A 12,196-nucleotide genomic window follows, 5' to 3' on the forward strand; every position below is an offset into this window, starting at 1 on the left:
TTCTTTCAGTTACCTTGTATTTCTATTTGACCTTTTTAATAAGTCACTATATTTGGTTGTTGTTTGTGAGGTTATTGCTGATCCCTGGCTGTACACTTTGTATTCTTTCAGTGACTCCAGATCCAAAGATGTCGAGCTGTGGATAGAGAGTTCGCCCTCTGGGTCGAGTTGACCTGTGCCCACCTCCCTGCACCCCCTCTCCTCATCCATTTCTGCCTCCCGCTTTACCCCCCCTGCTCTCCGTTTGCGCTCCTCCCGTACGTCGGTCTTCCTCCTCGAGTCCGTTCCCGTCCACCCCCTCCTTAATTCTTCATCTTTCCGAACATCATCCCCTGCCCTTCTCTCACCTTCCTTCTTCCTTGTTATAGCATTCCTCCCCTCCCCCTCCCTGTTCTTCTGACCTCCCCTCCCACCCTCCCCACCTCCTAAACCCACCACGTCCTCCTCCTCCTCCCCCCGCAGCACACATGCAGGCCAGGAAGCGGTACCTGCTCGTGTCTGTGGGGGCCGGTCTTCTCTTCCTCATCTACTTGTGGGGACTGCAAATCGGGGAGTTCCAGCAGCAGCCGTATCAGTATCACCAGCACCACCAGTACCACCAGTACCACCAGCAGGACTACCAGTACTACCGCCACAGCCAGGAGGTCTACCAGCCCGGGCCCCAGCCTGAGCCGCAGAGGAGCCCGTCCAGACCACCCAGACGCTGGCCTGAGCCGACCCATCTGCTGGAGCCTTACCTGGAGGGTGGAGAGCAGGAGGTAGACAGAGAATAACGCTGTGTTTGTACAGGAGGGTGGATGATGGCTGTGAGGGATGCATACGCTGCTGTTTAGTAATGACCTGAATCATCACTGGTGGACATACTTTGATCACGTCTAATTAAAAGAACACCCCAGCTTTTTTCCGACTTGATCCTTGTCTCTTTTGATGGTGCCGGTACAGAAATGGGCACATCGGAAAAATATATCCACAATCTGTTATTTCAGGCTGTTTATATTGAAGCAAAACAAATTGGGACCTCAGAGGATCACTTAGCCAGAAGTGCCTACTACAGAAAACACATCTCAGGTTTGAAAGCATCCTGGGACCCTTGGCCATATGGTGCGGTTTATAGCCTTACATTGCTCGTTTACTGTGAATTAATCAAAGAGAAAGAGGGGTAATGCGTCTACAATCTGTAGTTCAAGGAAATGGAGTTAAAAAAGGCATGAATTGAAAGGTGGTTTTATAAAAACAAGCACCTTTTCTCACAACGCATCGTACCTGAATCTGAATCTCAGAGTTGAGATTTATTTATTTGTGATGGAGTTTGCATGTTCTCCCCTTGTCTGCGCTGGTTTCCTCCGGGTTCTCCGGTTTCCCCCCACCGCCAAACACATGCAGCTTAAGTGAAGGGGGATCTCTAAATTGCCTGTAGGTGTTAATGGGACTGTGGCTGAGTTGTCTCTCTGTTAGTACGCTGCCTCTCGCTCAATGATCGGCTCCAGCGACCATGAATGGGACAAGCGACAATACAGAATGGACAGATGGACAGACAAACCATAGACATTACAATTTAATATGTGGCACTCCTGTATGTTGGACTGTCATAACTGTGTGTGTGTGTATGTCTGTGTATGAATAGGAGGACAGCCCCCAGCTTCATCACCAGCACACCTCTCCCCGAGAACGTCGAGCCATCCGCGATAACATCTACAAAAACAAGCGCTGTCGCATGGAAACCTGCTTCGACTTTGCTCGCTGCCAGTGGGGTTTCCGGGTCTACATCTACCCGCCCCAGAAAGGGGATGAGATATCAGAGACCTACCAGAAGATCCTGTCATCCATTGAGGAGTCGCGGTTCCACACCACAGACCCCTCGCGGGCCTGTCTCTTCATTCTGGCAGTAGACACCTTAGACAGGGACCAGCTGTCGGCTCAGTACATCCAGAACGTGAGGTCTCGCATCCAGAGTCTGCCCACATGGAACGATGGCAAGAACCACCTCATCTTCAACCTGTACTCTGGCACCTGGCCGGACTACACCGAAGATCTGGGCTTCGAGGTGGGCCAGGCCATGCTGGCCAAGGCAAGTGCAGACGTGGTCAACTTCCGGCCCAACTTTGACGTCTCCATCCCCTTGTTTTCCAAGGATCACCCCCTGAAAGGAGGGGGGATGGGTTACCTGACACTGAACGACGTGCCGCCCTCCAGGAAGTACCTGCTGGTTTTTAAGGGGAAGCGGTACCTGACTGGCATCGGCTCAGAGACGAGGAATGCTCTGTACCACATTAACAACGGGGAAGACGTTATCCTGCTGACAACGTGCAAGCACGGCAAGGACTGGGAGAAACACAAGGACTCTCGCTGCAACAGGGATAATGAAGAATACTCAAAGTAAGACCTACTTTTTGATCTTTTTACACGCTCCCCTCTTTCTTGGTGTTCACTCGTATCCACGCAAAAAGTCAATTGATTGTCTTGACGATCTTGAGGTGATACGTACTTAACCTGACACGTACATTGGCAGGAAGATATTATCAACTGAGATTGACTTATCACTGATATGATTGATTTTCAATGAATTTGTTAAGTTGAGGAAGTTTCTTAGTAAAGAAATTTACTCAAGGGTTTTTTGCTACTGGTTAGGCTTTGCAATTGAACCTAGATTATTAGTGTCTCATCTGGTGACATAGGATGTTTTCTACTTGCTGGAGTTGTGTTTTGTCTTTCCCGTTTCTCATTGCACGGTTGGTTGTTGTTGGCGTGTCGTCCTCAAGACAGGACAGTCCCTGTGTTCTGATGCAGCTCTGCAGATGCTGGGACTGTGGTAGTTATCTCATTATCTGCTTTTGTTCACTGTTGGGTTGTTCAAATGCAACATGTTTGTGTATTCCTTGCAGTGGCGCATACGCGTGTGTGTGTGTCTGTGTGTGTGTGTGTGCGTTGGTATTATGGATGGGAATCATTGTGCTTGAGAGAGTTGGTGACTGTACTCGCTTCTATGTGTGGAGCAGGTTGAACACTTTAATGTGAGTATTTCAGAATTGTCAAGGGAGTTGAGTTTCCCGACTGCTGTGCTCCTGAGACAAAATGCTCCAATAATGTGTGTGCGCGCTGTTCCGTGTGTGTGTGTGCACGTGCGTGTGTGTGCATACTATGTACTGTATGTGTGTGAGTGAAAGAGAAGACAGAGTGAGGGAGGAGCAGAGAGGTGTCAACTGTTGAGAGAGGGAAAGTTCTGTCAGCTCGGCAGTCGGTCGGGGGGAAAAAAACGATCTGAGGTGAGGAGCGACGCTTTTTGAGGAGATTTTGAGAAATTTTAGCGAGAGTTGACAGCTAAAAGAGGAGAAACCACTGCATGCAGAGTGGAGTGGAAACGACATGATAACTTCTCTTGCTTTTCCAGGATGTGTTAGCCATCTGTTGCATAGTTTAGGCTCGCATATTGCAGAGGCCCAAAGGACTACTATGGTCTAATGCTGCTGAAATGATTCAGCTCCACTTTGCAGTAGGATGAAGCGGCCAATTTGAAAGGAAACGTTGAAGTTAACTGAAAAATACGTTCAGTTTATTTCTGCTCAGATGTTTAGTATCCTCATCATTGTTTGGAAGTGGTTTTACAGATATATGTTATTGCCCTATGGTGGATATAAGATTTAATACCTTAGATTGACTTAAAATACACACTACAAACACTTGCGTTGTTGTTGTTTACATGGCCACATAAACAAGCAATATTAAATGATATTTACACCTCAAAACGAGTTGAAATAGATGTATGTATCACTTGCAAATCTCACAGCCATCTTGTGATCACTTCACCTTACTGCTCTTCTACCAGACTGCCAGATTGAGGGCCGAGCATGTCAGATGCCGGCAAAACTGCCGGTGTACTTCATTTTTGTTTTGTCTTAGTTTAATTTTGTCTTGGACACCCGTGGAGAAAAATGCATTACAAAAAGTAAATGCGTTTTTTCTTTTTTGTTCGGCTCTGTTTTTTATTTACTGAAGGAAATCAGTTGAAACCCAGCTCAGACAAGCCAAACCAGACTCTGAGTGAAACCAATGGGATATTTGATTTGAGCAAACATTACAACTCAGCAATGTGCAAGTGAAGATTGATTTGGTGCAATTGGTTCATTAACTGGTGCACAGTGCAGCGCGCAACTCATACATGCATTGTTAAATGTCACTTTTTAGAAATGGGTAACTGTTTTTTTTACATCACAAAAAACGGAGACTTAATATATGTTTTCATACATTTGCTAAAACAAAACAACCTCTCATTAAATGTGACAAATGTTTGATGTGGTGAATGGCTCAAAGAAACCAGTCATTTAATAAATAAATATATACATGTTGTACAATATTTTTTAAATGCAAGCAAAGAGGTAAATGCGTAGATGAATGTTGAAAACATTTATTGAAATATGCAAAATGTCATGAAAACAATCTAATTTTATAATGTGACTAAATGTTATTTAACTTACTGTGTTAAAATCATACCAAGAAACCCCAACTTTACCTGTCAGATGTGGCTTAAAGAGTTTTTTGGGACATTGAGCGCAAGAACAATTGAGAAATGGCAGCTGGAAAACAACACATTCTACAATCGTTCTTTCCAGTTTGTCAACTTTTAATACCACAGTGCCACATGACCAAAGGAACAAAATGTAAATCCACCTTAAGATATTCAGTGTAATTTGAAAAATGCCAAACGCGTCAAAATCCAGTTAGCAGTGTGCCAGAGACAGTGTTTGATGAGCGAACCAGCAAACGAGAACAAGCAAAAGCAACAAACAAACAAACAAACAGAAGGGGATTAATCAATTCCCAATTTCGTTTTTGTCAGGAAAGAACAGTCGAACCTCATCTGTTTTGTATTACCGTCATTATAGGAAACAAACTGAGCGTTCATACTGTACCCGGCAACGACCAAAGTCTGTCCGCGAGAGTCTAGTGCTGTTAAATGCCAAGTCAACCTCAGCACTTTGTAAATGAACGCAGCGTTGCAATGTGTGGCTGTGACGGACAAAGACTTCTCACCTGTGTGCTGCTTCAGTGTTTTACACAGAGAGTATCGATAGAGACATCACCGAGCGCAGTCGCCGGGGATCTGGCGCAGCGAGGCTCCCCCCCCTGATGGCAACGTGAACCCAACGAGGATCTTGAAGCCTCAGGGCAGTCGATAATTGCCCTCCGATTGAATTAAGCCGTGAATGAAGGGGGCTGGATAGAGATCTCGCCTCCCGCTGAGCCACGCTGGATTGAGACTCAAGCTGTTCTACTATACATAGATAACAGTCAGCTCGAGCAATTAAAGCCTTGCAGTGCAGAAGTGTCTCCCCAAAGAATGTCTGATATCTGAGGCTGAGGACCAGATAAAATGCTTAATTCAGATTGCCGTCAAGTGTTTGATGATAGCTTTCATGGAGACGTCAGGAAGGCACGAGAGGGGCCAGAAAGGGATGATGAGAGGTGTCCTGCTGACAGCGCAGTCAACCATAATTCGACATCTTTGTTTCTGTCCCACTGTGAAGTTGTTTTCACTCAATCTTTCCACATTCTTTCCTCTTCTGCTTCGTATTCCCTTAGCTCCTTACGGCTGCTAACTGCTAAGTTTAGGCCCACAACCTCAACGTGCGCTCTATTTCACTGCTGTCAAAGTATTCAATATATATATATATATATATATATATATATATATATATATATACATACATACATACAGCAAGCGGGATACATTGTTGTGACTGGAAGCTAACAGCAACCACCGACCAAACTATGTTCACTTCCTGCCCCAAGTGACACCATTATTGTAGACATTATGATAGAGAGAATGCATTACAAGGAGATATTATTTTTAAAAAGCGTAGCTTGACTTGAAAGTCTTTGATACAAGTACACTGCGTTGTTAATTTGGAGATTAAATCATAGCAAACCTTAGCTACCTAGCTAGTGTCATGGCTAGCTAACTTGCTGCATACGTGGATGTATGTGATGAATGTTTGTACAATATTATTTTTACTTTTTGCTCCACGGATTCCTGAGAAAAATAACTGCCTCTTTATTTTGATACATTATTGACTTCCTTCACCGTCGTCGTTTTTTTGTTGCTGGTCAATAATGTTTCAGCATCCGGAGGAGTTAAATGTTGAACTAAAGCGCCTGAAATCTAAAATAATTCTCTTTGTTCTCGTCACTATGAGGGACTTGCATTCAGTTCAGTGTTAATAATACCAAATGTATCATTGACTTCAGGGTCACGGCTTACAGCGACTCCAAATGTGTTTGTTATTTGAAGAAATCTTTCATCAAAAGCAGTTTGATGGACTGCTCGTCTGTTGCGTGCTGGGATAAAATCCAACCCTTATGACTTCTGATTGAGCACATAATGGTGAAAATAATGAATCAAGTTCTTGTAACGTAGCCCACTGTTTCCATTTAGCTTCATCTAATTTGGTACATTTCAATATGCATAAAATTAGCTGGATGGAGACCCAGCTGCTGTCACATCTGTGACTAAGCAGCTGCAGGATCCAGTGTGTACGATGGCAGAAAGGCTCCGACTGTGTTTATTCAAATGTCAGCTGTGGGTGGCCGGCACTTTAGATGTGTTGTATATTCGTTTTTTGATGTTGTAGCTTGCAGATTTGTGCGTGTGTGTGTGTGCGCGCTTAAGTGTGTGTGTTGGGAGAGAGACTGTGTTTGTTGTCGGTGTGCTCTCTGAGGCATTTTTGGTGTTGCTGTTTCTTTCCCGCCTTGTTGTGAGATCTTCTATTAACGCACATCAATAGTCCTCCTTCCCTGTCCATCCTTATCTCTGTCGCTCCTCATCCTTCTCCTCTCCTTTCTTTGATTCTACCCTTCATCCCCCCCCCCCCCCCCCCCCCCCCCCCCACCCATACTCTCTCACTTTCACCTCTGCCTCTTTCCCCCCCACCTTCCTCCCTTGCGTGCCAAGTTTAACTGAACTGAGCAAAAGAACAATTTGACTGCTGTCTCAGTGCATCTTTGATGCGAGCTATGATGAAGAGCACCATGGGGAATAATAACAGGTTGTCTGCCAGTTTCACAAAGGCAAATTTAAAACTTTAAAAAACTTTTTTAATGCAACCAGACATTGAGGTTTTCACAGAGAAGCAAAGAGGACGCTGAACCAGCATGACTAAGGCTCACTGTTTGCAGTTTTCTACCATTTTTTTAAACATTGATTCACTCTCCAAACACTGAAAGGTTTCTTTTTTCCACTATAGCCATTTGTACTGTGGATATACAGCGATATAGAGGGGATGGGGAACAGCTTGGGATCAGATTGAGCCGGGAAACTCTGGGTTCACAGCTGGTGGACAGATTGAGAATTGCAGGCTCTGGGACTAGACCGTGATGAATCCTCACCATTGGGGGGAGAAAAAAAAAAACATTAGGACAATATTAATTTGTTGCTGCTGCATAGTCTAGGTATATTGGGCTGCAGGAGGATGTGACAGTTTCTCAGCTGGCAGGAGAAGAAGCATCTGAAATCATCAATACACCGGAGGGTTTGTGCCAAGAGTGGCTGGCGTGTAAAAAGAAGCGCTATTGATTAGGTTTGATTTGACACTGTGGCCAGTCAGCAGATGAATGGGGGTTAATGGTCTTTCTTGGTCTGTGAAAGCAAAACATGGATTGGCATTTAGTGTGACGAAGCCTTGGCATTTACTTTAGCTGAACCTCTGTCAGTCGTTACAGGAAAAAGAGTTTCGGAGCTCCAGCAGTCACTGTGAAGAGCAATTATCAGATGTTGGGACTGGAGCTTGACGTGAATGTCAGAATCCAAATTGTTGATCCGATAATTTCTAAGATACAGGTTGGGCTCGGGTTGGGCAGTGAGCCTGGTTAAGGCGTAAGATGTAATGCTATACCTGTGAATCACCTCGGTTACTCAGCAAGCCAGTGAGAGAGTGTGTTTTTGGCGCCTCACAGGTGTGAGTCGAACGTCTTAACATTGCGTGAGTCGTCGTTGATAAATCAGTGTGCCTTTGCAGTATCACTGTCTTCATCCTCGAAGCAAGAAGAGTGCCGAGCGGGTTCCAGTGCTGCTGCAAAAAGTAGTTATGATGGCGGAAGTAATGATTTTGTGGCCAGTGTGACAAATTATACGCTGCAGTTTGCTAAACTCTCATCTTGGAGGAGGCATTTATTTTGAACGCTCCACTCATGCCACCAGTAATCCCCGTAATTTTGCCCGATCCTTGCTCTCCACTACCAAAAGGCGAAACTGCGAGCTCAAATGTGACGTCGCTTAGGCTAAGAAATGATAAGTGGCCACAGTACACAATGCACATCTGACAGCCATAACAATGCATGTTTCACCGCCGTCTGGCCAAACAATGCAGGCGCTGTCAGTCAGCCGAGGGATGTCATTTTCCTGGGTTGTATGAAGTGTTGCTGGCCTTCTCGCTCGGCCGTACATCACTTGTCTTCCCTCTGCACGTTGAAAATGAGCCAGGAACACAATTCAGCTCAATCACAGGCCTTTTTTCTTTTCTTCTCCTCCTCTCCTGCCATCTCATTTCCGCTTCTCTCCCTCGCTCTAATTTCTCAGTTGCCATTTGCCGCTGTTCTCCTTTCTTCTCCACCTCTTTCTCGCTCTTTCTCTCTCTCTCTATTTGTTAGTTAGCCAAGAGCCGACGATCAGTAGAGCTGAAGCAAAGGTGTGGGAAGGTTTCCAGGATGTTTGCCACATCCGTCCTTGCCGAGGCAGAGAGAGACAGAGGGGCAGGAATTAGAAAGGCAGTAAAACAGTGGGAAACACTACCTGACAGGATGGATTGCGGTCCGAATCCATCATGTTTCACACACACTTCTGTAGCTCCTGCGAGGAGGAGCGAGAGGTTTATCAGAAAGAAACAAGCACAGAGTTGTTCCTGTATGACTTTTCATTTCCTATTTGTCAAGGCACAACATTTCCCACATTCGAGTGGAGGCAAAAAATGGTTCACAAAGCCAAAAGACTGCAGGTCCTTTGTGTATTTTCACGATGGCGGTTTCCTCACACAGACGTGGATTATGTCTCATTCACGTTGGACAGCTTTAGATGTTGTTGATTTGGGATTTAATGATAGAGTAGCCAAGTGGGCGGCACCGTAGCAATGCTATGATCCTCTGTCAAAACAAGACTAATCTTGGTGTCTTTAAATTGCATTTGATTTCTCTACCCTAACATTTTGATGTCTTAAATGGACCAGAAAGGAACCTGAATGTTTAATATACTGTATTTGCTTCACCATTCATTGTTTGTACTGATGATTCAAGCCAGTACATTTAAAGAAACTTTGCCATCAGGGGTGCCAGACTTTGGGTTGACCTGCCTGCAAAGCTCCGGCTGCTGATTCCGTCTCGTCTCTCATTCCTTTTATTCTAAACATTTTATTGACTCTCGCTGTTATGCCATCATCTTTGTTAATTATCCCTGACCTTCCTTTTACAGTCCACTTTTATGCCCCTGGTGTACTTTTGTAACGCCTCCCTTGCTTTCATCGCTGTTATGGTCAGTCAGATGATTATAACACTCTGATTTGAACAGTGGTGGAGCTGAAAAGTGTGTCTTCATTCGCCCGTCCTTGATAGCAGTGTGGATGACCGGCTTAATTGTGATTACATATTGGATCAGTTGGGAGCAGCACCCAAATATGCACCGGTTCTTCAGACCAAACCCTGGTCCGGGAAATCCACACAGCCTCCTCTCCTTGATCAGTGGTAATCAAAGCTGAGAAATTGGTCAAATGAATTGGCTTCTGTGTTTAAGAGGGAAGCTGTTATTTATGCACCGCGATAAAGTGGAGTGAAGCGATGCAGCTTATTGTTGTTAAGCTTATCGTGTGTTGGTGTGTAGGAATATCCGTTACATTTTGAGTACAATGAGTTGAGTTATGTGTCAACCAACACTATCAAACATGATTAAAGCAATGTCCTCATTACGACTCATAATAATAATCCTCATTAGCATAGATGATCATATTTTTTAGGTGTTGTGTTCGACATTGTCAAGGCTGTTCACACCTAAAGAAATACCGCTGTACTTGAAAAAAGGTGTAATATTGAATATGTCTCATTCAATATGTGTCATCACACTATGTATACTTTAAAAAACCCTTTTTTGAAGAATTTGCTGAAATCCTCTGTGAAAAATATGTTGCCTCTGTAGCACCTCCTACTGACAGGATTTTATTTGGGATTAACCTTTGACCCCCCAAAAAATTCCACTGTTTACCACAAGGGTCACTGCTACCTCAGTTTTCACTCCTGTCTCCTGTTCTCGGGTGGGACGAGCTGTGGAGGCTGGACAGGGTTGCAGCCATTTAGTTTTATCTTTTCTCTGAGTCACTCCATCCAGTCCACATTCCTACAGACTGCAGCTTTAAGAAATTGAGTCCGTTTAATGCCACTTCATGCTGGATGGTCACAGAGAGAGAGCCCACAAAGTCAAACTTTTCCTGCTGGATCCTCACAAGTGACACAATCCTCCATGTGATATTTGGTTCAGTTACAGCCAGGGGGAAGCTATCAAAGGTGTATTTGTAGAAGTTCACCTAGGCCTGCACAAGTTTGAAAAAAATGTCACATTGCCATATTTGAATGTATGTATACAGCAAAAAGAGTAAATTAAATAAAACAACACATTTCACAGAACATTTCTCTAAAGAGGGTCTGTTCTCACTCAGTGTGAACACTGGTGCAGCAGCAAGATGAGAGGTGGATCATTGTTTTGTGTGACGCTTCATGCTCAGACCAGTGGATTCTCAAGACAAGCAGCAGCTATTTTATTAATTGTGTAAACCTTCTCTGTTGTGTTGCTGTTGACGTCACTTAGCACATCTGCATGAATTCCTGCTGCGGTAGGTAGAACTCTACATCACTCCATCCCCCATACACACTTTATGCAGGGGGAATTTTGTGAAGGCTGTTGGAGCAGAAGATTCAAACAATATGATGGGCTGCTCATCAGAGTGTTGCCCGACAGCGCTTTAGCCTATTTTCACTGAGCGCGTTTTACAGCGAGGCGTTCCCCAAATGGATCAGGTCAAGTAGTTAATTGTCTCGTTGTTTGAATGGAAGTGTGCGAGTCTGTGAGGGCAAGACACATCCTGCACAAGGTGTTGTTGTCTACCCTGTCAATTCTAATTAGCTTAAGGCAAACACACACACATACACACATTCACACTCCATCCGATCAAAACAGACGAGATGATGAGCTCCCATAACTGCATAGTGGCTGACTGTGACCTCTGACCTCTGTGTGGAGGCAGATGGAGCGGTGGCAAGAATTTACTTTACATTGCGTCACCATCACTATCAGTAAAAAGCCTATATTTGTTTCCCGCTGCACTATCAGCACAAATGCAGCGATGCAAAATACCCACCAATGCATATTTTCTTTATTACGCGTTCCTGTTAATATCAATCTAATAATCCATAGAACAATAAATGTCCCATAAACAAATCTGCCATGTTGCCCATAAAAGCCCACTGCTATAAACACACACACACACACACACACATACACACACACACACACACACACACACACACACACACACACACACACACACACACACACACACACACACACACACACACACACACACACACACACACACACACACACACACACACACACACACACACACACACACACACACACACACACAGCTCAAGCATCAAAATGGGAGTTTAGTGATGAACCACCACATGCAGCTGTTAATTGTTAATGCTGACACATGAACACACACACACACACACACGTTTTATTACCGCCATCACTCCATAACTTGTGTCAGCAGGGATTTACAGCTTATTGGCTCACATTATGAAAATGTAATATTCCAGTGGAAACCCTCAGGCTTCTGTTGGCCTGTGGACGTTTGCTGTGTCATGGTTTAGATTCAGAGCACAGTGCTGTCTGTATGTCCAGTGGAGAGAAATCACACCTTAAACAATTTTATTGGCTTTTTAAATTCATGAAACCTTTTTGATTCCTCTTCATAATGCACACTTTACTTACCAAACCTGGCCCGGGTCAATTTAAATGTATCATAAAGCATAATGAGCCATTCATATGGAATCAGCTCTTACAGGGGAAGGTCATTTCATCCGGTTAAAGCAACAATTATTAAGAAGATGAAAACCATTAACTTAACTCCCCTGCTTCAAAACACCTTTCAAATCACAG

General features: G+C 44.3%; 1 protein-coding gene across 2 annotated transcripts in view; it reads left to right on the forward strand.

The window, feature by feature from the left end:
- The first annotated feature begins 467 nt into the window (after positions 1–467).
- LOC143004113 (exostosin-1-like) overlaps positions 468–12,196 on the forward strand; it is a 216,886-nt gene continuing 205,157 nt past the window's right edge. The window contains exons 1-3 of one of the 2 annotated variants that reach the window (XM_076155005.1): positions 468–583; positions 680–758; positions 1,625–2,376. In XM_076155005.1, coding sequence (XP_076011120.1) covers positions 468–583; positions 680–758; positions 1,625–2,376 — 947 coding nt within the window. Of the gene's footprint in view, positions 759–1,624; positions 2,377–12,196 lie in introns of both variants that reach the window. The other variant, XM_076155004.1, reaches the window with a different exon arrangement.

Source organism: Genypterus blacodes, unplaced genomic scaffold, assembly GCF_046128005.1.
Source record: "Genypterus blacodes isolate CSIRO-AG114 ecotype Tasmania unplaced genomic scaffold, CSIRO-AGI_Gbla_v1 ptg000064l_1, whole genome shotgun sequence".
NCBI lineage: Eukaryota > Metazoa > Chordata > Actinopteri > Ophidiiformes > Ophidiidae > Genypterus > Genypterus blacodes.